The sequence below is a fragment of the Rhamphochromis sp. 'chilingali' genome (assembly GCF_963969265.1).
Source record: "Rhamphochromis sp. 'chilingali' genome assembly, chromosome: 1".
In the NCBI taxonomy this organism is placed as follows: Eukaryota; Metazoa; Chordata; class Actinopteri; order Cichliformes; family Cichlidae; genus Rhamphochromis; species Rhamphochromis sp. 'chilingali'.
The window spans coordinates 50,135,154-50,160,833 of record NC_137929.1 but is presented as its reverse complement, the minus strand read 5'-3'; the positions used below and the strand labels follow the sequence as shown (position 1 = coordinate 50,160,833).

Sequence of the window (25,680 nt, the reverse complement as noted above, 5' to 3'; positions counted from 1 at the left end):
ATAGACTTAGAGACTTGGACTTAGAGCTTTTTATTGTCGTTGTGCAGTTTCTTGCACAGCAAAATTGGGCAGCCGGACCACAAATGTGCAAAAGTAAGAAGAAGAGAAACCAATATGCAACAAGGGGGGGGGATAAATAAATAAAATAAAATAAAATAAAAAGCATATATGAGAGTGACACTTTATACATAGTGTATGTGCAAGAAACATTGAAACAGAAACATAAATAAAATGTCCGTTATATAATATAATAAATAAAAAAGGATGGAGAGGCCATGGTCATTTTGCGTGGAGATGGTACTTCTACCAGAATATTTCACGGGACTGAAAAATATTGCACACACCAAGCATATTGCACATGGGCCAAACATATTCCACAGAACATGGAAATACTGAGATATTGCACATAGATGATCAACAGCAGTGTCAGGGTGGATGTGTTGGGGAAGTCTGTACACACTCTTAGTTTGCATTAAGAGTTCTGAGAGCCCACGGGAAGAAGCTGTTCTTTAGTCTGTTGGTTTTGCACCTGATCGAGCTGAGCCTTTTTCCAGAGGGCAGGATGTTGAAGAGGTGGTGGTTAGGATGGAGGTGGTCCTTTATAATTGCCCTGGCTCTGGAGAGACATCTTGAGCTGGCAATTAAGTCCAGGGAGGGGAGTGGACAGCCGATCACCTTCTCTGCAGTTCTGATGACCCTCTGTAGTCTCTTCTTGTCAGCTTTTGTGCAACCAGCGTACCACACAGGGATGGTGTGCACCAGCACACTCTTGATAGTGGCACGGTAGAATGACACTAGGAGTTCAGTCTGCAGCCTGTTCCATCTCAAAACCCTCAAGAAATGGAGGCGCTGCTGGGCTTTCTTTACTAGGGCTGATGTGTTTGTGGACCAAGATAGGTCCTCAGATATGTGGGTGCTGTAAGGGTGTGTTTTAACTGATGAAACGGTGCCGTACTCAGGCTCGGACATCTGATTGCTGCCTTTTACAAGCTTTATTGCACAAGTATAAGCTAACACCACTACAGTAACTGTGCCTTTACAGAAGCGAGGTAATCAACTGAAAGACACTAAATAAAACAACCAGTAATAAAGCAACCCTATTAATGACAGTACAGTTTGGTAATAGTCATGTTTATAACTTTAACACGTTTTTAATCAACACAGAAAGTCACCAGATTTGATCCCCACACCAAAGAGTCCACAGTATGTAAGTATTTCTCGGGTAGTCAGGGGGACGAACCACATCCCTCTTGCTACTTTACTGGCAGTAACACCACCAGCCTCCTTACGTCCCTGTGGAGAATGGTGGAATGACCTTCAATTATGCCTGCATGAACTGCTCTTAAAGCCATACAACTAAAAACTACACCCCAGACTTTTTTCTTCACTCGTTGCCTTACTGAGTCTCTGACAAAATACGGACCAAACAGGTCCAAAGTAGTGTATACTCAAAAGGGGCTGCTGGTGTAATGCATACAAGAGGAAGATCACTAATCACCTGAGTGCATAACTTGGCCCTATACTTTCTGCAACTTATGCACGAATCAATCACCTTCCATACAATCCTGGAACCTCGATTTATCCAGCCTCTTTGCCTCATTCGAAGAAGGGTGGCAGAAACACCTTCATGGTTGCTCAGCCATTGCCAGTGCCTGTTCCGGCCCCGAGGGTGAGGGCAGCCGTGACTCAGCTTCCTCCTGCACCCGTACCTACTCCTCAGGTGGGAGCAGCTCATGTCTGGAGGAAGCCTGCACCCGTTCCCATGTCCACTGTAAGCGTAAGCAAGTCTGTCCAGCCATCTTCTTCGTGTTCAGAAAGCTCAGAAGGGTTAGCTCAGCCTCTGTCACAATTGCCATCGCTACAATAGCCCCTACAATATGTATTACAGTCCCTTGCTCAGTCATTAGCCCAGTTCTTAGCTCAGGCATCAGCTTTCCCACCACTTCATACTCCAGTACAGCACCCGCTAGCTCCGTCTCCTGTGTCCCCGCTAGCACAGTCGTTAACTCCGCCACTAGTTCCATTTTCACCTCAACCATCACTTCAGTCTCCCTCAGCCCAGTCTGCCGCTAAGTCTCCCTCAGCCCAGTCATCAACTCAACCACCAACTCCACTCTCACCGCAACCACCACTACAGCCACTAGTTCAGTGTCCAGTGTCACCTGCAGTGCAGTCCCCAGCTCAACTGCCTTTTGTTTTCTCTCCTGTCCAGGTGCCACTAGCTCAGTCTCCTAAACCTCCATTGCAGTCTTCAGTTCAATCCGCTGTGCCAGTTCAGTCTTCAATTCAGTCCCCTAGTCTGTTGCACACTCTCCCACCTGGTCGGCTACACATTCAGCCAGGGGTCCCAATACCCTCTGGCCCTGCATCTGCTCCTGCTGGAAGCTCGGGTGAGCCCGGCCAGCACTTCCTCGTCTCCGCCGGGGGGTCTGGAGAGCCCGGCTAGCACTTTCTCGTCTCGCTGGGGGTTCTGTTGAGCCCGGCCAGCAACCTGTCTCCGCTGGTCTGGTCCAGCCTCCGAGTCTTCGTCCTTGCCAGCAGCATCGCCGTCTACAGCATCCGCAGCCGTCACGCTGCCGTCAAGTTCAGCCCCTGTGTCGTCTTCCTCATCTTCGGCTTCTGCCTCGCCTGGTCCAGCCTGTGCCTCACCTGGTGCTGCGGAGGCCACGCAGCCTCAACATCGTCGGTCATCTGCCAGGCCACTTGTTGGGCATCGTCGCCACTGTGGACGACCTCCTGAACGCTGCCACTGCCTTCCGTGTGGCCGGTTATCGGAACTGTTTGCCCGCCGCCTTAGTTGCTGTCCGCACGGTCGGCCCCCGGAACTATTTGCCCACTGCTGCCATTGCCATCCGCAGGATCAGCCCCTGGAACTGTTTCCCTGTTACCGCAGTTGCCGTCCGCACGATCGGCCCCCTGAATTAGTTGTAAACTGTTCTCTGTGTGCCAGTGCTTTCTTTTTTTGTGCACGTTTTGTTTTTGCCCTCTTTGTGCTCCTGTTTTTTGTTCCGTTCCAAGCCCTCCATCCTGGACCCCCCTGCCCGCCCTGGTCGGGTTGTTTTGGGACTGTTTTTGTTTTTCCTGTTGGGCTGTCTGGAGCCAGCCCTTACGGAGGGGGTACTGTCACGGTCCTGGGTCGGACCCAGTGTTTTGAGTTTCTTGTGTCTCGGAGTTTTTGTATTATAATGTGAGTTCTTTGTTGCCCCAGTTTATTCTATAGTCTAGCGTCTTAGTTTGGCTTTCTTGTTTTCTGTTTAGTAGCTGCCCTCTGTGTCTCTTTGTTGTGTTTCTTAGTTGCTCTGTCTCCCCTAGTCGAGTCTGCGTCTGTGCTACTTCCTGTTTTACTTTGAAGGTCTGTGTCTCATGTGAGTGTATCCTATTTTTCTTCCTTGTCTCGTCAGTTCTGATTTCCCCCAGTTGTGCTCTCCTTCTGTGTCTCATTGTTGTCATGGTTCTGGGTCAGTGTTGACCCAGCATTTTGAGTTTCTTATATTTTGGTTTTATTTTTGCATTATGGATTATTTTCTGATGTTCCGGTGCTTTGTTTATTATTATTATTATTATTATTATTATTATTATTATTATTATAGATCTGTTTCAGTTATTCTTGGTGAGGGATTAGCTCTTAGGTTGTGTCTCGTGCACACAGCCGAAACATGACAGGTTAGCCTGTAAGACTTTGAAGGCAGTTGATAGGTACAGACAGTACAAGTAGAATGTGGCTCAGGCAGTGGCTCACAGTTTGGAAAGCCATGGAAAAAGTCTTTCAGATTCGAAGAGATTCTGGCAAACCATCAGGCAACTAAGGATGAGAAAATGGTGCTCTACCTGCACTGTGTATAGTGTGGGTGAAGTGCTACTGACTTCGACTAAGAACATTGTCGTGCTGTGAAATGAAACTGGTAAGTCTCCCATAGAACAAGTAGAGTCTGGGAATGAGGGGGATAGCTCATCTAACTGCAGGGGTGAGGTCACCCTTAAACACCTCTGTGAAATGCACTACACACAGGGACACACACACACAGGTCTTTGTCTCCAGAAGCCACATTTATTTATAGCGTCCTGTGTTATGACCGGCCACAGTCTGACAGCTGTCGGTCTCAGCTGATTTCCCGCTCCTCCTCTCCTCTCCCGTCTCACTATAAAAGGGAAGGAAACCATCATCAGTCCAAAACGCCATCAGCTGTTCTGACCTGTGTCTGCAGCACCGCCCGGTTGAGCTCACCGCACCACTCCTACCCTGCAGCCGCACCCGGGACCACACCTCCGCCACACACCCCCACCGCCCGACTGAGGCTGGGGAGCTGTCCGGCCGAACCCCCCCCCCCACACACACACACACACTCCCCACCCCCCCGCGAGCGAGAGAAGAAATCGGCCACGGCCATCTGCGCCCCCGGCCTATGGACCACCTTGAACTTAAAGGGCTGTAAAGCCAGATACCACCGGGTGATCCGGGCGTTGGCGTCCTTCATGCGGTGGAGCCACTGCAGCGGGGCGAGGTCCGAGCAGAGAGTGTATGAGCACCCCAGGAGGTAATAGCGGAGGGAGTCGACCGCCCACCGGATAGCCAAGCACTCCTTCTCCACAGTGCTGTACCGTCTTTCACGCTCTGCCAGCTTCCGGCTGATGTAAAGAACGGGATGGTCGGCCCCCCTTACCTGCTGGGAAAAAACAGCCTAAAGCCCCCTGTTTGAGGCGTCAGTCTGCAGAACAATAGGGAGGGAAAAGTTAGGAGTGTGAAGCAGCGGCTCCCCACAGAGAGATTATTTAACTGCAGAAACGCCACCTGGCACGGCCCCGTCCACTGAACAAGATCCGGAGCACCCTTTCGGGTGAGATCGGTCAAGGGGCTGGTCAGCTGCGCAAACCCCGGCACGAAACGGCGGTAGTAACCTGCGAGCCCCAGAAACCGTCTCACCTCCTTTTTAGTCTTGGGGCGCGGGCAGGATGCGATAGCTGCCGTCTTCTCCACCTGTGGATGCACCTGCCCGCCCCCCAAGTGGTACCCCAGATACTGCACCTCCCTCCGTCCAACCGCACACTTCTTCGGGTTAGCCGTGAGCCCCGCCCTCCTCAGGGACTCCAGGACCGCGGCCACCCGCTGCACATGCTCCGCCCAGGTGTCGCTGTGGATGATCACGTCATCCAGATAGGCGGCAGCATATGCAGCGTGTGGACGCAGCAGCCGGTCCATGAGGCGCTGAAAGGTGGCAGGGGCTCCGAACAAGCTGAACGGAAGCGTAACGAATTGGTACAAACCGTACGGAGTGGAGAAGGTCGTTTTTTCCTTGAACTCGGCAGACAAGGGAATCTGCCAGTAGCCCTTGGTTAAATCCAGTGTCGTGAAAAAACGGGCCATGCCCAACCGATCCAGGAGCTCGTCGACCCGGGGCATGGGATAAGCATCAAAGCGTGACACTTCATTCACCTTGCGATAGTCGACACAGAACCGTATAGACCCATCCTTCTTCACCACAAGAACGATGGGGCTACACCAGGCGCTGTGCGACTCTTCTATCACTCCCATTTTCAGCATTTCAGCCAATTCCATCTGAACAATTTGCTGTTTATGCTCAGGAACGTGAACGCACCGTCACACCAGGCGTTTCAAAATGGTGCTCAATGAGAGACGTTCGGCTGGGCAGGGGGGAGAACACATCAGCAAAACGCTGTTGTAACGCAACAACGTCCGCTCTCTGGGCCTGTGTGAGATGGTCATCACAAGGGAGGGAGGCGGGGATGATGGAATTTGGTACCTCCGGCCCCAACTCATCTCTCTCCTTAACCAGGCTTACCAGAGAAGCGGTTTCAACCTCTCTCCACCCTTTAAGGAGATTGAAGTGATAAATCTGCGTGGCCCCTCCCCTGTCCGACCAAGCGACCTCATAGTCAACGTCCCCGACTCGCCATGTGACCACAAAGGGTCCTTGCCACTTGGCGAGCAACTTTGAGCTAGAAGAAGGGAGTAATACAAGCTCTTTTTCTCCTGGTGAAAATTGCCTGAGTCTAGCCCCTCTGTCATACAGGCGTTGCTGACGCTGCTGAGCCTGGAGCAAATTCTCCCGTGACAACCTCCCCAAAGTGTGGAGTTTCGCTCTCAGGTCCAACACGTACTGAATCTCATTCTTGGCGGGGCTCGGACCGTCCTCCCAGCTTTCTTTAATCAGGTCGAGCACCCCACGCGGCTTCCTGCCGAACAGCAGTTCAAAGGGAGAAAATCCCGTGGAGGCCTGGGGCACCTCCCGCACTGCAAATAACAGAGGGTCTAGCCAGCGATCCCAATTGCGTTCATCTTCTGTAATGAACTTACGAATCATGGACTTTAAAGTCTTATTCAGCCGCTCCACCAGCCCGTCCTTCTGAGGGTGGTAGACGCTGGTCCGAATAGATTTAATGCCCAGTAATTCGTACAGTTCCTGCAGTGTACGAGACATGAACGACGTGCCCTGGTCAGTCAGTATCTCTTTCAGGATTCCGACTCAGGAGATGACCTGAAACAGTGCCTGCGCCACACTCTTTGCAGAGATGTTGTGCAGCGGGACTGCTTCCGGGTACCGCGTTGCATAATCCACCAGGACTAATACAAAGCAGTAGCCGCGTGCACTCCGATGAAACGGCCTGATGAGGTCCATACCAATGCGCTCAAACGGGACCTCTACGAGTGGAGCGGGCGCAAAGGCGTTTTTGGTATGGCCGGCTGATTAACAAGTTGGCAGTCCGGGCAGGACGCGCACCAGCGGCGCACATCCGCTTGGATGCCCGGCCAATAAAATCGGGCCGTTATTCGCTCCAGAGTTTTTTCGTATCCCATATGCCCTGCCATGGGGTTATAATGAGCCGCTTGTAAAATCATTTCTCGGCGGCCCTGCGGCACCAACAGCTGGGTGTGTGTCTCCTCCGTGCGAGTGTCACGACTCACTCGATATAGCCTATCTTTTAATAAAATGAAGCGCGGGTAGGTCCGCACGGCTTCAGGGCGCACCACGTGACCATCAATCTCAATCACCTGGTCAAAGGCTGAGCGTAGGGTGTCATCACGAGACTGCTCCAGTGGGAAATCACTCGTGGGGGAAATTTCCGGAGCCGGCGGGGCCTCCCATGAAGGACCCGCCGTCTCCCCCTCCCCGGAGTCAGTGTCGGACGACCCCGCGTCACCGCTGAGCGCCGCGCAGACACTACACGCTACTAACGGTCGTGATCGCATCCCCGCATACTGCCCTAACAGGTGATGAAACCCCGGCCAATTCGTGCCCAGAATTAGGGGATGCAACAGGCGCGGGCTAACCGCAGCCGTTACTCTATGCGTTTTGCCCTTATACTTTAATAACAGCGGCACCATGGGATACCTGTGAACATCACCATGAACACACTTCACCTCCACCCATTCTGCCTCCAGCAATGCCCCGGGGCGAACCAAGCCTTGGTGCACGAGGGTCTGCGTACAGCCCGTGTCCACCAAAGCATGGCGTATACCCCCTCGAGTCCTTACCGGAATGCTGTACGTTCCTCCTGGACCGGGAGAGGGTGCTAGGGCACCGGTGACGCGGAACACCTGCCCCACTTCCATCAGAGGACAGTCCCTCCTCAGGTGTCCCGGTTGCCCGCAGTTCTAGCACTCCTGCCCCAGCGTCTGTGCTGCTCTCCGTGGCTCAGGGGCGGCACCGCTCATTTCGGATCCCTGGGAAGGCACAAACGAAGCAAACGGATTAGTGGGGCTCAGCGCCAGTGCCTGCTCTGCCTTCCCTGGCGCAGGTACCCGGCGCCTCGGTGCCGGCACTGGGGCTTGTTTGCTCGGTCTCCGGCCGCCGTCCCCGGGCTCCCCCGCTCTAGCGGCAAGGTGGTCCTCCGCCAACGTTACTGCGACCTCCAGACTCACAGGACTGTGGCACCGGACCCATCTTGCCGTCTCCGCAGGCAATCCCTCCACGAACTGCTCCAGCACCACCTTGTCCACCAGCAGCTTCTCTCCCTCTGACGATCCCGGCTGCAGCCAGCGCACCGCTGCGTCGTGCAGCTTCCGGGCCCAAGCAAACGGCCGATCCTCCGCGGCCAGCCGACAGGCCCGGAACCGCCGGCAATGAGCCTCAGGGGTGAGTCCCATCCTGTCCACCACCGCCCGGCTCACGTCCTGGAAGCTGCCCCTCGAGGTCGGCGGCAGACTCAGGGCCGCCGTCTGAGCCTCCCCCGACAGCAGAGGAAGCAAACGCGGAGCCCACTCCACCTGCGGCCACTGGCAGGCCTCCGCCGTGACAAGAAAAATCTCCAGGAAAACCTGGGGGTCATCCCCGTCACCCATCCGGGGCATCGCCACCGACAGCGGGGGGGGGGGCTTCGGCGGAGCAGCGGCCCCAACCAGCTGCTCCAGAACCTGGGTCTGCCGGTCCACCTGCTCCTGCAGCTTAGCCAGGTGAGCACGCTGGGCCGCCGCCTGGTCCTGGCTCATCTTCGCCACCCCCGCCAGCATCTGCGCCAGGAAGTGCAAAGGCTGGGCGGGCGGCGCAGCCTGTGGGTCAGACATCCCCACGCCAGCTGGGTTTGGGCACCACTTGTGAAATGCACTACACACAGGGACACACACGCACAGGTCTTTGTCTCCAGATGTCACATTTATTTATAGCGTCCTGTGTTATGACCGGCCACAGTCTGACAGCTGTCGGTCTCAGCTGATTTCCCGCTCCTCCGCTCCTCTCCCGTCTCACTATAAAAGGGAAGGAAACCATCATCAGTCCAAAACGCCATCAGCTGTTCTGACCTGCGTCTCCAGCACCGCCCCGTTGAGCTCACCGCACCACTCCTCCCCTGCAGCCGCGCCCGGGACCACACCTCCGCCACAACCTCCTTGGTGGCAGGGCCCCTGGGGAGGATAAAGTTTGCCCTGAGTCCCTGAAGGCTCTGGACATTATAGGGCTGTCTTGGTTGACACGCCTCTACATTGTTGCATGAAGATCAGGTGCAATACCTCTGGATTAGCAGACCTGAGTGGTGGTTCCCATCTTTAAGATGTGGCACTGGAGGTTATGTTCCAACTATAGGGGGATCACACTCCTCAATCTCCCTGGAAAAGTCTATGCCACGGTGCTGGAAATGAGAGTCCATCCATTAGTCGAACCTCAGATACAGGAGGAACAATGAGTTTTTCGTCCTGGCCGTGGAACACGGGACCAGGTTCTTACCCTGACTTGGAGAAGGCATTTGATTGTGGCCCTCGAAGTGTCCTGTAGGAGGTGATTCAAGAGTGGTCTCTGGGCCATTGTTACGGGCCATTTGATCCTTATACAAGTTCCGGTGGGTGATAGATTCTCACAGGACTGCACTTTGTTACTGATTCTGTGTGTAATTTTAAAGGACAGGATTTATATGCATTTTCAAGTGGCTGAAGGTTTTAATTTGGGTAGTCTCAGAATCTCATTTCTGCTTTTCGCAATTGATGTGGTTCTGTTGTTCATCAGGTGATCTCCTAATGCTTGCACTAGAACAGTTCACAGCCAAGTGTGCAGTGGTGGGACTGAGAATCAGCACCTCCAAATCTCAGGCCATGGTATTCAGCCGGGGAAAAGAGTGGAGTGCTCACTTTGGGTCAGGGACGAGTCCCTGCTCTAAGTAGAGGAGTTTAAGTATCTCGGGGTCTTGTTCACGAGTGATGGGAGAAGATAGCTGGAGATCGACCGACAGATTGGTGCTGCGGCTGCAGTGATGCGGGTGCTGTACCAGTCTGTTGTGGTGAAGATGTAGCTAAGTGTAAAAGTGAAGCTCTCAATTTACTCACAATTATTTAATGTATTTCTATGACCATCGTGAGTTTTTCTTTCATTGACCGAAGGGTACCAACAATTTTGTCCACATTTAGGAGTACATATACACTAAGTTTATTGTTAATTAATAAGAAAACTCCAGATGATTCCATTCTGAGCTGAAGAAGCTTCTGATAGGTTAGTAGAGTTCATGTGAGTAAATTGGTGGCACACCTGTGGATGCATATAAGGCAAAACACAGAGCCTGTGTTTTGATATAAACCAAAACACCAGGAAAAGAATTGTGGAGCTCCATAAGTGTGACTCAATTTTGAATACAATTTGGTGCCATTTACAATTAAGAAATACAGACAGTTTCTCTCTTTACTCTTAAAGTTAATAAATGTGTTTTTTATATTTATCAACCTAAAAAAATAAACAATTAGTCTGATTTGATGTTACAGTTAAAAAAGTGTTTGTGTTTTTATCTGAAGATTATGTAAATATCTGATTTCAACTGTATATTTGATGATGTCGGTGTTTGGCTTGATTATCAGCACAAAGAGGGAAAGAGAGGAACAGAGAGGGAGATGGAGAATGAGGACAGAACAGAGATGGAACAAGAGCAGGTGAGACACACATGTTAGTCAAACGGTTGTTTACCAAAAGTATCACCGTATCATAGGTACTCATGTATCTCGTACCTAGTGTTTCTTTTTAGGTTTGTTATTTTTCAAATTCTATATTTATTAAGTTTTGCAGGCTTGTTTGCACAACAAGGCTAAATAATTATATAAACTTTTCTCAAACTAAATAGTGGACTTTGGTAGAATTAAAAAAATAAGTGTAGTGCAGGTCTATGATGATTTTTAGTGCTACTATCATCTAGTTTTGATTCTGGTTCTGTCTTGGTTACTGTTGTAGTCCTGTTTTAATTCCGGATCAGTTCTGGGTCTGGTTGAATTGGGCTTTAGTCCTCGTGTCTTGATACAGCCCTGATTTTGTTCTGCATTGCTGCTTAATTAAAAAACTAGTTTAAGGTGTCCTGCATATGTGATATATATTTTTCCCTATATGAAGTCATTCTTTTTTTAACAAAACTCAAAACAGAGCAAATTAATCTTTTAGTCATTTCCAACCCCCCCCCCCCCCCCCCTCCCCCCAATCCCACATGCATACTACCCTTTAGGGCTAAGCCCCGGGTGTATCAAATGTCTGCCTGTCGGATTCAAATATTGGGGATGGATACAAGAGGAAAAACCACAATAACAACACTGGTCCGGCCGGGTTGAGTCAAACGATGATTTTAATGATCACACGCGTGGGAGATGGACACCGTACGCAGACAGCATCAGATCTCAAAATGGTGGAGCATTGATCAAACTCTTATAACCTCTGGTTCTCCCACCTTATCATAAAAGCCTAAACATTCACATGCTTTCTCTCACACAGCGCCTAAGCTACGACCTTGGCTCCATGTTTATCTGCTCCTGCTGAGATGGGGCAGAAAACTCCAGTATGTTCTGCTCTCTTCTAATCAGACAAATAAGGCGATGACTTTCTGTGAACAGTATTTCTTATAACTCAGCAGTATAATGCATCATAAAACAACATCATTCATTCACAATAAATCAGCAGTCTAATGTAATGCAAATCAGTTTAACAAATGTAATAGTTATCAGCTTCTTCTAATTCAGGAGAATAATGCAAACTAAAACTATATAATAATTCACAATTTTTAATTAGGGGTCTAACATGGCATAAAATAATATTATAATCCCACACTCTCCAGCCATTTTTGGTTTAAAGACCTTACATCTTCTTTGTCCTTACATCGTATGAGCCCCCACTGAAATATGAGGAACTCTGACACTCAAGAAAACAACAAACAATCCTCCTGACTAACAAAAGAAAAACAACTATTATTAAAGGCTTAGTGTAGTGTGGCAAAACCTTTATTAAGTTGTTTTCAACAATGTTATGTTTATGTAATAAGTCCCTCATGTTCCACAGGTGGTGGCCTGCCTTCTCCCCCCCTTTGTTGTGTGTGGAAATAATTATGCTTACGTCTGTTCAGAGTATTTTCTGTCGTGCTTTGCTGAAATTCTTTGTTCTTGTTTTTATCTGATATATTTAACTTTCTTTGGGTTATCATTAGTTACTAATGATAGTAACTAATGGTTATCGTTAGTAACTAATGGTTTTCATTAGTTAGTAATGATAACCATAATTTCTTTGTACACCATTTGTCTGCTTTAAACTGCTCTTCTTCATAGATTCAGTTAAAGCCTGAAAGCTCTTCCCTTTTCACCTCTTCTCTCATTTGTCGTTCCCTCCTCTTCAGATCTGCACTTTGAAGATGGGTGTAATCAACATGTGGTGACGTGTAAGAGCTGACAGGCTCCATTCACATGTTGTTGAGATCAGAGCTCTGTGTGAGTTTCTCTTCCTTATAACTGAAACTACTCTGTCACTGACACTGAGAGGAGAAATGGCGCAGAAAGGAGTTCAGCTGAACAGAGAAACCTTCTCTTGTTCCATCTGTTTGGATCTACTGAAGGATCCAGTGACTACAGCCTGTGGACACAGCTACTGCAGGAACTGTATTAAACGTTTCTGGGATCAAGAGGACAGGAAGGGAATCCACAGCTGCCCTCAGTGCAGGAAAACTTTCACACCGAGGCCTGTCCTGGAGAAAAACATCGTGTTAGCAGCTTTAGTGGAGCAGCTGAAGAAGACTGGACTCCAAGCTGCTCCAGCTGATCACTGCTATGCTGGACCTGAAGATGTGGCCTGTGATGTCTGCACTGGGAGGAAGCTGAAAGCCATCAAGTCCTGTTTATCTTGTCCAGCCTCTTACTGTGAGAAACACCTCCAACCTCACTATGATGCAGCTCCATTAAAGAAACACAAGCTGGTGGCCCCCTCCAAGAAGCTCCAGGAGAACATCTGCTCTCGTCATGATGAGGTGATGAAGATTTTCTGTCGTACTGATCAGCAGAGTATCTGTTATCTCTGCACAGTGGATGAACATAAAGGCCATGAAACAGTCCCAGCTGCAGCAGTAAGGACTGAGAAGCAGAAGGAGCTCGAGGTGAGACGACTAAACATCCAGCAGAGAATCCAGGAGCGAGAGAAAGATGTGAAGCTGCTTCAACAGGAGGTGGAGGCCATCAATGGCTCTGCTGATAAAGCAGTGGAGGACAGTGAGAAGATGTTCACTGAGCTGATCCGTCTCCTCCAGAAAAGAAGCTCTGATGTGAAGCAGCAGGTCAGATCCCAGCAGGAAACTGAAGTGAGTCGAGTCAAAGAGCTTCAGGAGAAGCTGGAGCAGGAGATCACTGAGCTGAAGAGGAAAGACGGCGAGCTGGAGCAGCTCTCACACACAGAGGATCACAACCAGTTTCTACACAACTACCCCTCACTGTCAGCACTCAGTGAGTCTACACACTCATCCAGCATCAATATTCGTCCTCTGAGCTACTTTGAGGATGTGACAGCAGCTGTGTCAGAGACCAGAGATAAACTACAGGACATTCTGAGAGAGGAATGGACAAACATCTCACTGACAGTCACTGAAGTGGATGTTTTACTGTCACCACCAGAGCCAAAGACCAGAGCTGGATTCTTAAAATATTCATGTGAAATCACACTGGATCCAAACACAGCAAACAGATATCTGTTATTATCTGAGGGGAACAGAAAAATAGAAGTAATGACACAGAAAGTGTCTTATTCTGATCATCCAGACAGATTCGTATATTATTGGCAGGTCCTGAGTAGAGAGAGTCTGACTGGACGTTGTTACTGGGAGGTGGAGTGGAGAGGAAAACTGGTTTATGTAGCAGTTGCATACAAGAATATCAGAAGAGCAGGGCGCTCAGATGAATGCAAATTTGGATACAATGACAAATCTTGGGCATTACGTTGTGAAAAGGACAGATGTAAATTTTTCCACAATAATGTCCAAACTGTCCTCTCAGGTCCTCGGTCCTCCAGAGTAGGAGTGTACCTGGATCACAGAGCAGGTATTCTGTCTTTCTACAGAGTCTCTGAAACCATGACTCTCCTCCACAGAGTCCAGACCACATTCACTCAGCCGCTCTATGCTGGACTTTGGCTTTATGGAGATGGAGACACTGCAAAGTTTATTAAACTGAAGTAGACAGAAGTCATTGCCAGAAAGTTGCTGAAAACATGCTTTAGTTTCCAGTTTCCCTTGTCTCTTGTTCACACAGAGATCACATGTCAGTCGCACTTTATCTTTGCTACTTTGACATCTTATTATTTATTATCTAGTTAATGACTGACTTTGTTTGAGGGGCCCTCCATCTTATGTGTGTTTAGCCTCCATGACTTTAGCTGTTGAGGTTGTCACTGTTCACGATGATTTTCATTCAGCTAAACTGTTGTTCGTGTTCATGAAAATTTAAATTTCTGTGCCAGAAATGTTTTGTGACTAGTCATTGGTTTCATGTTTGAAGAAAAAGCAGGTTCTGTTTTTATAACTATTGTTAACTGTATCATCATTATTCTTACTTTTAATATTAGAAAGGAAGGAAACAGATGCAAGGATGCAGTCATTGTTGATCTACTTTTAGCAAACATCTGCAGCGTTTTTATAAAAGAAGTTCAATCAGGATGTTTCCTTTAATGGGCGATCGTGGCTCAAGAGTTGGGAGTTCGCCTTGTAATCGGAAGGTTGCCGGTTCGAGCCCCGGCTTGGACAGTCTCGGTCGTTGTGTCCTTGGGCAAGACACTTCACCGGTTGCCTACTGGTGGTGGTCAGAGGGCCCGGTGGCGCCAGTGTCCGGCAGCCTCGCCTCTGTCAGTGCGCCCCAGGGTGGCTGTGGCTACAATGTAGCTTGCCATCACCAGTGTGTGAATGTGTGTGTGAATGGGTGGATGACTGGATATGTAAAGCGCTTTGGGGTCCTTAGGGACTAGTAAAGCGCTATATAAATACAGGCCATTTACCATTTAATAAATGCAGCTTAAGCTTACTTGTAGATACAGTTTGTGGGATAAAAAGGGGATGTTTTTGTCTTTTTGGTCTCATTATTTTAATATGGCACTATTAGTCCATTAGAATCAGATAATCAGCTTTGCATTAAACATGTATTGAAGTTTTTGACCTTACAGTATCTTTTGCATTACAGTGATTGTTATAACTTTAGATTGATCTTTTCCTTACAGGTACCAGAATAATAATATGATCTTTCATTGCAGGTGTAACCATGATCATCTTATACATATTGCAGTTTGTTGCTCATTATAGAGTTGTGCTCAAGTTAATCAAGGGTTAAAAGCTACAGTCAGCGTGATGTCTGGCTGATCTATGGAGGGGAAAGGCTTTGAGCTTAGAAGGCCGCACGCGCTTACACAGCACTTATACGATGTTATTCTTGGTGATCTTGTGCTTAGTTATGTTTCCTGTTATGTTTTAAGTAGTGGTAGCTGATCAAGCAATATTCATTTAATATTATATACTTGGTTCAGAGCAGTATACACTGATCGTCTTAATCAATGTGGAAGTCCTTGTAGCTGCAATGTTGTGTCTTAACAGGGGACAGATGGTTCCAGGAGACGGGGGCAGTCAGCGTCTGCCCTCTGGAAGGAGATAATGTTATTTTCTGTGTTAAATAAAACTGTCAACATCGATTGTATCACACCTGTCACTACGCATGAAGGGGCGTTCTAATACCCTGATTTCATAAAACTATGGAGATGTGTTTTTTGAGATGAGATCTGAGGCTGTCTGCATACAGTGTCCATCTCCCACGTGTGTGCCCATTAAAATCATCGTTTGACTTAACCCGGCCGGACCAGTGTTGTTATTGTGGTTTTTCCTCTTGTCTCCATCCCCAATTTTTGAACTCGTAACAAGTTTCACAGTTGGAATTGGTTTATTTTCGTCTCTAATCATGTCTTTAAATATTGATGATTATAATTATTCAGACTATAGATATATTTTGTTATATAAAATATATTAATAAACTTTATGTTGTCCTCACAAGTTGGGAATCTGGAATTGTTTTATTAACAAATATTTGAATCTAAAATTGTTATAATTTATTAGTTTATTTTATTTCATATGTATTTGATTTTGTAAAACCTCTGCATGTCTTTCAGAATGGAAACACTGATACAGACAGTTTGCAGCTTGATACTCATGTTTGTGCAAATGTGGAGTCACATGATCACTCTGCTGTAAACCCGTGTAGTCAGTAGATGGTGCTGTTGGACTGTGTTTGTCTTTGTGAAGTTAGGATGTACTTAGTTTAACACAGAAATATGTGTACGAGTTTTAGTTTAATTAATTATAACTGTTATATAAACCTACAGACGTGACATGAAACTAAATGTTATTTCTTGTTGTTTATTTCCTCTTCAGAGCAAAGCTCAATGCACACTCACAGATTACAAAGACTGTAAAACCTGTACTGTGCCCTTCATTACTGTGCTGTGTAAATATCTGAGCCAACGAAATAAATGACTGGACTGCATTTGATTGACTCCTGCTTGTTCTGATTGACACCCCCAGAAAGACACAACACAAAGAGCTGCAATACGTACCAGTTATCAATATTCTGATCGGCTGACCTCCATTCCTATTCTCTTTGCCTTCAACCCCACAGACCCCCTAACCACCCCCTGTCCCCCTTCAGCTACAAGTGCGAGTTTTGCATCACATCTCTCTTAAGAAGTGCTGCAAAAGTCAAAGCACAGTGTGTGAATTTGTGATTTCAGAGGAGGCAGTCAAGCTGTCAGGGCTGAGAGGCCAGCGTGAAAGTGGACCCACAAGCAGACTCAAGGCACGGCTGTTTGAAACTCAGCCTGATTTCATTAAATACAGAGATAAAGAGCTGTAAAATGTGACAAGGAGGATGCTTCTGAGAAGCTGGATCCACTGTGACAGAGGAAAGCCTTATTATTTCCAGTGCAGGTGAGTTGTACTGCAAGGTTGCTTCCTTAGCAGGCTGGCTAATCTGGGTTTTGAAGGGAGGGAGATCTTTTCTGGAGCGATGGATGGTTGCAGTGAGTAGGAAAGCAGGCCGGTGGGTTCCCAGATTCTCCACAGGAAGGGACGGCTCCTGACAGGTAAGATTGGGATAGGCAGTCGGTCGGAGGAAAGGACCAGTGTCACAAGAAATCCAGATAAGAGCGGAGTTGAGTGGATAATGATCTGTAGGTGCAGGGAACTGGAGACAAAAAGAAGGCGAAATTAAACAGGGAAACACTTGGAGCAAGTAGAACATGGAGGCCGATTTAAAACTTCACCCACAGGCAGGGCCTGAGTTTTGAAAAGAGTAAGAAAATATTCCCCAAACAACACCAACACTCCGGATCATGACACGAGCACTTGTATTCACTCATCTGAGAGGTTGGAATAACAGAGTTGTGGTTCTAAGTAGTAAAAATAATAGATAAATATGAAATATTTAAAAATTGCAAGTTTGCAGCGCTAAATCTGCCCCAGGGCAGCTGTGGCTACAACTGTAGCTTGCCTCTGTAACGCAATCTGTACTTACGCCAAACCTTTAATGCGTGGAAATCAGGACTGTTGACCTTGGGCAGTTCACTAGGTGTCGGTGTCATCAATTTCACCCCGATGTTTAACCCAGAATCACAGTTTCTCTAAAAATAGGTTACAAGAAATCAAATGTATCCCAAATATCTATATCCTGTCAGAAGCTAGTTTCGTAAAGGAGATTGGTAGTAGCTGCTCCACCACAGGAACAATAAGGCTTCCAGCACACAATGGACACCACACTTACTTAACATAAACACATTTATTAGACACAATTTTAAATAATAAACCCTTCTTTTGTAGTGTCTTTCCACTCAGTGTCATAAGAAAAATAAAATAAATAAATAAATAAAATCAAATATGTATCCTTTAAGGTCCTTTGGCCAAAAGAAAATCACCTGAGCTCAGGGAAAAATAAAGCGCATCGTTGGGGCCCTTTGAATTGTTCCTACCGCTCTGTTGGAACGGTGTAGCATCCAATAATAGCATCCAGCAAGCAGCAACGACCATCTATTTGCCAGGACGGTTCGGCAGAGTCATCAGATGAGGACTTCCACAAGGCAGTTCATCCAGTAGGATCCAGGGCACCAAAAGGGCAAACAAACCAGCCTACACACAAGTGTGCAGAAGAATTAACTAAAATGTTCATAAGTCTCAGTACCACTGACTCAGTGTCCATGTCACTAATGGCTTATTTAACAGACTTACCATTATAATAATACAGGTTTGTCAAAATAAAAATATAACAGAACATAAATGCTGTTAACAATGCTTATTAATGCTGTTCTCTTAGGCATAACATAATAACACTGTAACTGACCTCGTGTCGGCCGCCATTTTAGGACATTAGCTAGGCTCACTTAACGGCTAGCTTGCTAACAGTCAGCCAATAACACACGTTATACAATATTTAGCCTCTTTCTTAACAACATGACAGCGGTAGATTTGATACCTCGCTGCAGTATAATAAGGCACAAAACATTTCATACGAACATGAGCTGCACGCTAACTCACCAGAGGAGTTCGTGTAATGGCGAATGCTGTCGGACTCAGCTCCGCTTCACGTTTGTAACCGCTACAAGACTTTTTCCCGAATTTCCAGCTCGTAGAGGGCACGAGAGCAGCATGCGTATGGAATCAGAACGATGCCACCTTGAAACGAAACCGAAAAATGGATTGAAACCGAAAAAAAATATTGTAACTGAAATAAATGTACTGAAAAAATCTTGTATTGAAACCGAAAAAAAAATGATAGTGAAAAACAATTAATTGAAACTGTAATTTTTTTGTTTTCGCTTACAATTTTTTTTTCGGTTTCAATCCACTTTTCGGTTTCAAACCATTTTTCAGTTTCACTCTGCTGGCACTGTTTTGGTGTACGGGGGCGCGCTGGGGGGCGGGGATTCCGACCCGCATGTATTTGCATATATTATAATGCTGACCAATGACTGGAGAAAACACTGACGACGCGGCTGCGGTCACGGACAAACTCGCACGTTTCTGTTCGGGAATGGCAGATGCAGAGAGGTCCAGCGTTTACATTACCGACTATTTCAAAGTGACAGCCTGAGGTGTTCTTCAGTAAATTGGACTACCGGACAGGAGGACCTGAGGCCCCACCGCATTATTTTTGGTAAGTTAAATGTGTTTGTAAGCTAATCCGTAATTTAGGTCCTTAGCTAGCTACCTAAGGACCTAGCTAGCTAAAATGAGCACTCGGCTGTCGGGGAAACTTGTTTTGTAAAGTTCGTTTAGCTACCCCGTGCAGGTGAATGAATTTACCCTGACTAAAGAAATCAAGAGAAACGCACCGGGCTGCTCAGTGACTAACCACGGTTACTGTACTTTTATTATGAGTATTATACTGTAAGAGCAACAGGCTGGACTTTGCTTCTGCTCCTGTGCAGAGCTGATTATTAAATATGTGCAAACAGCAGCATGTTTTCTGTCGCTTTCCACATGTGGAAGGACATTAACGCCAACTTTTAAATTCCCCTCATTAGTCAATAGCTACGGATTAAATAGCAAAGCCCGATACTTATGTACTGAAACCAACTACTTCCGCTTGTCAGCTTAAGTTAAAATGTTACATTTTTCCCCTGATTATTTTTTTTTAGCTTTTTTTTTTTTTTTTACTGAGTTTGTTACAAATATTCAGGTTAAAAAACTGTCCAAATTATTTTTAATGAATTATGTTCACAAAGTCACATGTTCAGTACTCTGTACAGCTTGCATCCTTTAGGACAAATAATTTGAAACATTAATATTTCTTGTTCAATACTGAGCTGATAACACCTCTGTATGTTGTGACCAGGATGCAGCAGCAGACTGAACCTCGACTGAAACCTGCTCCATCATCTCATCTTTGCAGATGTCCATTTATAAAGCATCAACAACTCAAAGGTAAACATGATATTAGAAAATGTGTTAGTAAGGCCTTTAAAACAAATAAAAAAAATAAAAAGCTGTCGGCAGAACTGTAGGACTGAACAACTTCATATCCCGAGTGTGTGAGGCCGGAGAAGGATCAGCTCTATTTCAGATTTGAGAGAAACTTTATATTTCAGTTTGTGATGATTCTGTTCTGTTTGTGATTACAGGAGCTGTCCTCAGATTCAGACCTCAGCACCACCCGGTGACAGCAGACAGATCATCCTATATCTTCAATCTTTGTAGTAACTCCAAAATTAACTGAAGAAAACAGTACAAAGGTTAAAGTACCACATGTGCTGTCAGTGAAAGCTGCAGCTGTTTTATTGATAAATTTAAAGACAAAAAGTCAAAAGGATTAATCACCCCAGTAACTGTGTCACTATACATCAGCATTAACAGTACCTCAGTTTGGTGTTTCAGAAAACTGCTGATCTCAGACCTGCACAACTTCTGTTTTAAACACTGAATGTACTCAGCTACATGAAGAGCACATGTTTTCTCTGACACAATTAAATAAAACCTGATTAAAGTCAAAGGTTGTTACTTGTATTTGAACTAAAAACTTGTGATCTGGAATTCTTTCACTGTTTTTTGACAATAGTGTGTGAATGTGTGTGTGAATGGGTGGATGACTAGATATGTAAAGCGCTTTGGGGTCCTTAGGGACTAGTAAAGCGCTATATAAATACAGGCCATTTACCATTTATCATAAAGTAATTCAGAGTTATTCATACCAGAGTAACCAGTGAGCACAACATATATTTAACTTTCTACAGGACTTAAAGCTATTACTATAGCTTATAGCTATTACTTAACTGCACTACTGTATAGTTCTGTGTAAATAATCATTCTGTACATATGATGATTTTTAATCCTACAACTGTTTATAATTTGCATAGTTCACATTTCTGTATAACTGTATATCTCAGATTTCTGTAGTTTTTCATATTTATATCCTGTTCATATCCTGTACATAGTTTGTACTCACTACAGCCTGTACATACTTATAGAATATTCACAACATACTTCATACCGTGTACATTGTAACATACCATAATAGACCCATTTCTGTAATATACTTACATATCTATACTATTGCTAATATATATTGTAATATATCTATATCATGGCTAAAGCACTTCTGGATGGATGCAAACTGCATTTCGTTGCCCTGTACCTGTGCATGTGCAATGACAACAAAGTTGAATTCTATTCTATTATATTATGTAAAAGTCCAGACCCTCTGAGGATTATCTGAGTACTTCTAACATTACACAAAGCAAAGGTCTCCATCAGTGTTCATGAAATGCTGGGTTTATCCTTCTTGTGAGGGAGCTGCTGGTGAAGATCACGAGCCCTGCTTGATCCCGGCGATGAGTTTCAGTCTTCCTGGTGTTTCTGAAATGATGCCTCTCACTGTGGGTCAACAGAACTTCTGGCACAGGACAGCTGTAATGAAAGAAATTGAAGTTTTGGAAATGCCCTATATGTGAGAAGCAGATTTTGTATTTACTTTTCTTTTGCCAATCAAGATAACAAAGTATAATTTTCACCATACAATTACTAACCTTGTCATCTCCTGCACTGTCTGTTTTGGGCTCTGGGCTCCTCCTTCCCAGCGCTCATGAGACTGCTTTGATGCACTGTGGTATGAGGTGCTAACCTGTTGACAGTGTTGGGAAGGTTAATTTTAAAATGTATTCCACCAAAGATTATAGAAGTAATGTATTCTGAATACTTTACAACTACATGAATGTGCTATTGCTGTGTGATTTATTACTATTACTGAAGGCTACTCGCCATACCAACACCAACTAGATGTTAAAATCTTAATATAAATGAGTAACAGTAGGTGGACATTAGGTAAGGCTGCAGCGATCTCGTGTAGAAAACTATTCAGCGCGTATATAAAACAGGTCAGCGACTCCGAACCGTAGTAAAGGGACCTCTGGCTAATACATCCGGTTCGTGTCGGGCTCATAGCTGAAAACTAGCTTTACTTTGTTGTCTGGGTCAAGTTTGCTAGCGAGAGACAGAGAGAGGAGTTGAAAGGCTGCTTATTGTTTCGGAGGAAAACACGAACACGGTGTACAGTCGAGTCTTAACAGCTTACTTACAGCTGGGCTCGTCAGGCACTCTTCTTGGCTTTAGTGGTTATTATTATATTTACATGCTTCCAGCTCCCGTTTCTGCTCCGTGACAGCTGTACTTTTACTTTTTCTCCCTCCTCGCTCACAGACACATAACGGGTATGGCAGTCCATTCTCCCTGCAGCACGGACTACACTGCCCATGAGGCTACATTGTTTAGGGCGATGCCTGTAACACTCTGCTATTGCCTTCATATTAAATCATTTTTGTATAATAATTTTAGAGGCTCTTATTGTGTGTTTTGTTTGGGTTTCCACCGGCGTGAAATTACCAAAAAATAGAGAGACCATAGCCTAACATATGAAACAGGTAAATACCGCCATGTAATCCATTTATTTCAACAAACTAACTGTATTCTCAATATCACCTATTGAACAGTAATTGTAACGGATACATTTACTCATATTTTGTATTTTAAATACGTAACGCCGGTGCATGTATTATGTTACTGCCCAACACTGCCTGTTGAGATCCTGAGATCCGCTCCTAGAACACCGGCCTCCAACTCCTGAAGAGACACGGGTGTCCCTAAATTTAGCAAATATTAGCTTCAGGCTAGCTTGCTACGACGAATAGGCTAATACCAGCATTTTACCACAACTTCACCAGATGTAGCTAAAAAAAACTAAACTAATGTCCAGCCCAGTGGGACAGCAGGAAAAGATGACAAAAAATGATTACTTACTTGCGGTTTGGAGGTTCAAGCTGAAATCGAAGCAGCCATTGAAAAACGGGAAGAGAGAAACATGGCAGCTTGGTCAGCACTAGTGGCCTCTATAATGTATGCAAATACATGCGGGCCGGAAACCCCGCCCCCGGACGCCAAAACAGTGCCAGCAGAGTGAAACTGAAAAATGGTTTGAAACTGAAAAATGGTTTGAAAACGGAAAAAAATGGATTGAAACCGAAAAAAAAAAATTTGTAAGCGAAAACAAAAAAATTACAGTTTCAATTAATTGTTTTTCAATATCAATTTTTTTTTCGGTTTCAATACAAGATTTTTCAGTACATTTATTTTTTTTTCGGTTTCAATCCATTTTTCGGTTTCGTTTCAAGGTGGCATCGTTCTGATTCCATACATGCGCCTCATCGGACGAACGGAAGGAAAAACTCTGTAGCTGGACTAGAGAGTGGCTATGCGCACGGCACAGTGGTGCGTTCAGTGACCACAAATAATCAGAAATCCCATATTCAAACAATGATCTGGGTTACACCTCCACCAGTGTGTGAATGTGTGTGTGATTGGGTGGATGACTGGGTGTGTAAAGCGCTTTGGGGTCCTTAGGGACTAGTAAAAGCGCTATACAAATACAGGCCATTTACCATTTAAGTATATTTGTGAAAATATTAATCGTTTGTGAATATTTTTTTCTGTAACTGTTGATGAGGTGTATGATGAGGTGATGAAGATTTTCTGTCGTACTCATCAGCAGAGTATACCGATAATCCACATAGATTTACTTATTTTTATCAGGTCCTGAGTAGAGAGAGCCTGAGTGGACGTTGTTACTGGGAGGTGGAGTGGAGCGGAGAAGGAATTTGTGTTGCAGTTTCATACAAGAATATCAGCAGAGATGGGAAATTAAATGAATGTAGACTTGGATTCAATGCCAAATCTTGGGCATTACGTTGCTACAAAACCTGTTATAAATTTTTCTACAACAGCTTCCAAACTGTCCTCTCAGGTCCTCGGTCCTCCAGAGCAGGAGTGTACCTGGATCACAGAGCAGGTATTCTGTCTTTCTACAGAGTCTCTGAAACCATGACTCTCCTCCACAGAGTCCAGACCACATTCACTCAGCCGCTCTATGCTGGACTTTTTCTTTTATATCATGGAGTCACTGCAGAGTTCACTACACTAAAATAGACAGAAGTCATGGATGGATGTTAGTTGAAATATATTTTAGATTCCAGTTTCTTTGGTCTCCATCTTTGTTGCTGAGAGCTCATTGTTGTGCCGTTTCTTCTCTTGGCACCCTCCTCTAACCCGCTGCACATTCTTTCCAACCCGATCCCTCTGCCTAAACAATTGGTCCAAGTCCTGTTCACTCCTTCCTTCTCTATTGACGAACTTTCATTTATCATGACTTTGGTCTCATGAACAACATTAGCTAATTGTTATTTACTAACTAATCTTATAAAGACTGTTCAGTACAGTGATCTCATAAAAAAAACAAAAACAAATGAACACAAAAACCTTTTTTCTCCTTCATTTCTGTCACACCATGCTGTATGAATCGTTTCTCGCGGTTAGTATCATGGTTGCTAGGCAACCTGAACAGCACGACAAAGGCCAGATGAGACAGACAGACAGGTGACAGTCTCAGGTGTATACACTGCTACAAACAGGAGGATTTAGTGTTTGTGTTATTACGAGTGCTAAACAAGAAGAGTTCCCAGATGGTACAGTGGACACGTGTGACTCCTGTGATTAAAGCATCTTTCTTTCAGCTTAACAAGTGAACCGTCAGCTCGTTCAAACACACGTTAAAGTCCGTTTGGCTCGACACCACCGAACAGAGGCAGCAATATAACATAGATAACATTAACAGTGCAGTGAATCCTGCTGGTGCCGTGATATTCAGGACTGCAAACCGAGCAGCATCACTGACTTTCAGCTTGTTGTGTTTGTGGATATATGACTGACTTTAATTATCCATAAAATCATCACATTCTCTGCAAGATTAAGGAGAACTATTGAACGGTGTATATTTTAAAGAAAAGGCTTTAAAACCAAGTTAACGCTGAAAGTACAAACATCACTAATGTCACATAACTTTGTCGACATGTGGCCAACAGTAATGTTTTAATGTTCTTCATTATTCAACATTCTGGGTAAAGCTGTTTGTGCAGGCTTGATAAAGCTCAGCTTCGACTGTGCCACAGCGATTACTTTGGCTGTCTTCATAGAGGGAGCACCAGGTGCCTTTCGAGATGGAGCACCTTGTGAGACAGCATAAAAGACAGCTATTACTGGAAAACAACAGCCTGTGAGAGTTCTCATGCAGTCTATCACATTCCTACTCACACTGAAATGTTTTATGAGCCTCTGGCTTCTCAGTTGTGTGAGTTTTTTGTGATACATCAAACTACTGTGACATAATATTCAGCACTTACTTTTGAAAGTTTACTCTTCAGCAGCCACGCTTCAGCCATCCGCTGTTTTTTTCCGAAAAAAATATCCACACCCACTGCCACGCTATGAATTGTGGCTATATGGGACCACAAAGTCTACACTGGATCCACCCTTCCAATTGGGGAAATGAACTGCACATTTGTCAACCGCATTTGGAGTACACTTCGAATTGGGACACCCTTCGTTGCGTCCCTGTGATGTAATCGGTCTCCAAATGCGCACTACGAAGCGTGTGGTCGCTGGATTGGGACACAGCCCTAGTCAGGGGAGGCCGACACACCTGAGCTCCATCAGCTGATCATGTCTCCCGTGATCAGCTGTGCCGGGACCTGAAGTGTTGGGTTTGTGTAGCAGCTGGAAATGTGGAACAGAGTGTTGGTGGCGTTTAAAGCAATAAAACGTGTAGCAACATGCAAGCTGTGTAAGTCCTCATTCGTGTCGCAGTTTCATGAGGATGAACCAATGTGTGGACCTGCTAATTGGGCTGACAGAGTTGGACCAGGTGTGGGCACCAACATAAGTACATTGTCACCAGGTTTAAAAGAACTCTGCACTGTCTTTCTGTCATATTGCCACCATTGACAAAGATTGGTACAGACTTTCCTGACACTGTGTAAAAAACTCAAGCCCATTTGATTGTAGCTGACAAAAGCTGTTGTTTTAGAGCTTTCAGTGGTGCTCATACACTATGTCCAA

The 25,680-nt window shown here is 45.5% G+C and overlaps 1 protein-coding gene and 2 long non-coding RNA genes across 3 annotated transcripts; 2 read left to right on the top strand and 1 right to left on the bottom strand.

Annotated features, from left to right (window-relative positions):
• The first annotated feature begins 12,198 nt into the window (after positions 1-12,198).
• Positions 12,199-16,931, top strand: LOC308401197 (tripartite motif-containing protein 16-like). Its single transcript, XM_080889326.1, has one exon. The coding sequence runs from the start codon at positions 12,226-12,228 to the stop codon at positions 13,897-13,899; it is 1,674 nt and encodes a 557-aa protein (XP_080745452.1). The 5' UTR covers positions 12,199-12,225; the 3' UTR covers positions 13,900-16,931.
• A 1,839-nt stretch (positions 16,932-18,770) lies between these two features.
• LOC308401891 lies at positions 18,771-20,127 on the top strand. The gene is made up of 3 exons (XR_013972644.1): positions 18,771-18,898; positions 19,580-19,668; positions 19,866-20,127. It is a non-coding gene; the product is annotated as an uncharacterized lncRNA (long non-coding RNA).
• A 559-nt stretch (positions 20,128-20,686) lies between these two features.
• LOC308401865 lies at positions 20,687-22,594 on the bottom strand. Its single transcript, XR_013972630.1, has 3 exons — positions 22,534-22,594; positions 21,267-21,361; positions 20,687-21,147 (listed from the first exon to the last, which is right to left on the bottom strand). It is a non-coding gene; the product is annotated as an uncharacterized lncRNA (long non-coding RNA).
• Positions 22,595-25,680: the final 3,086 nt, after the last annotated feature.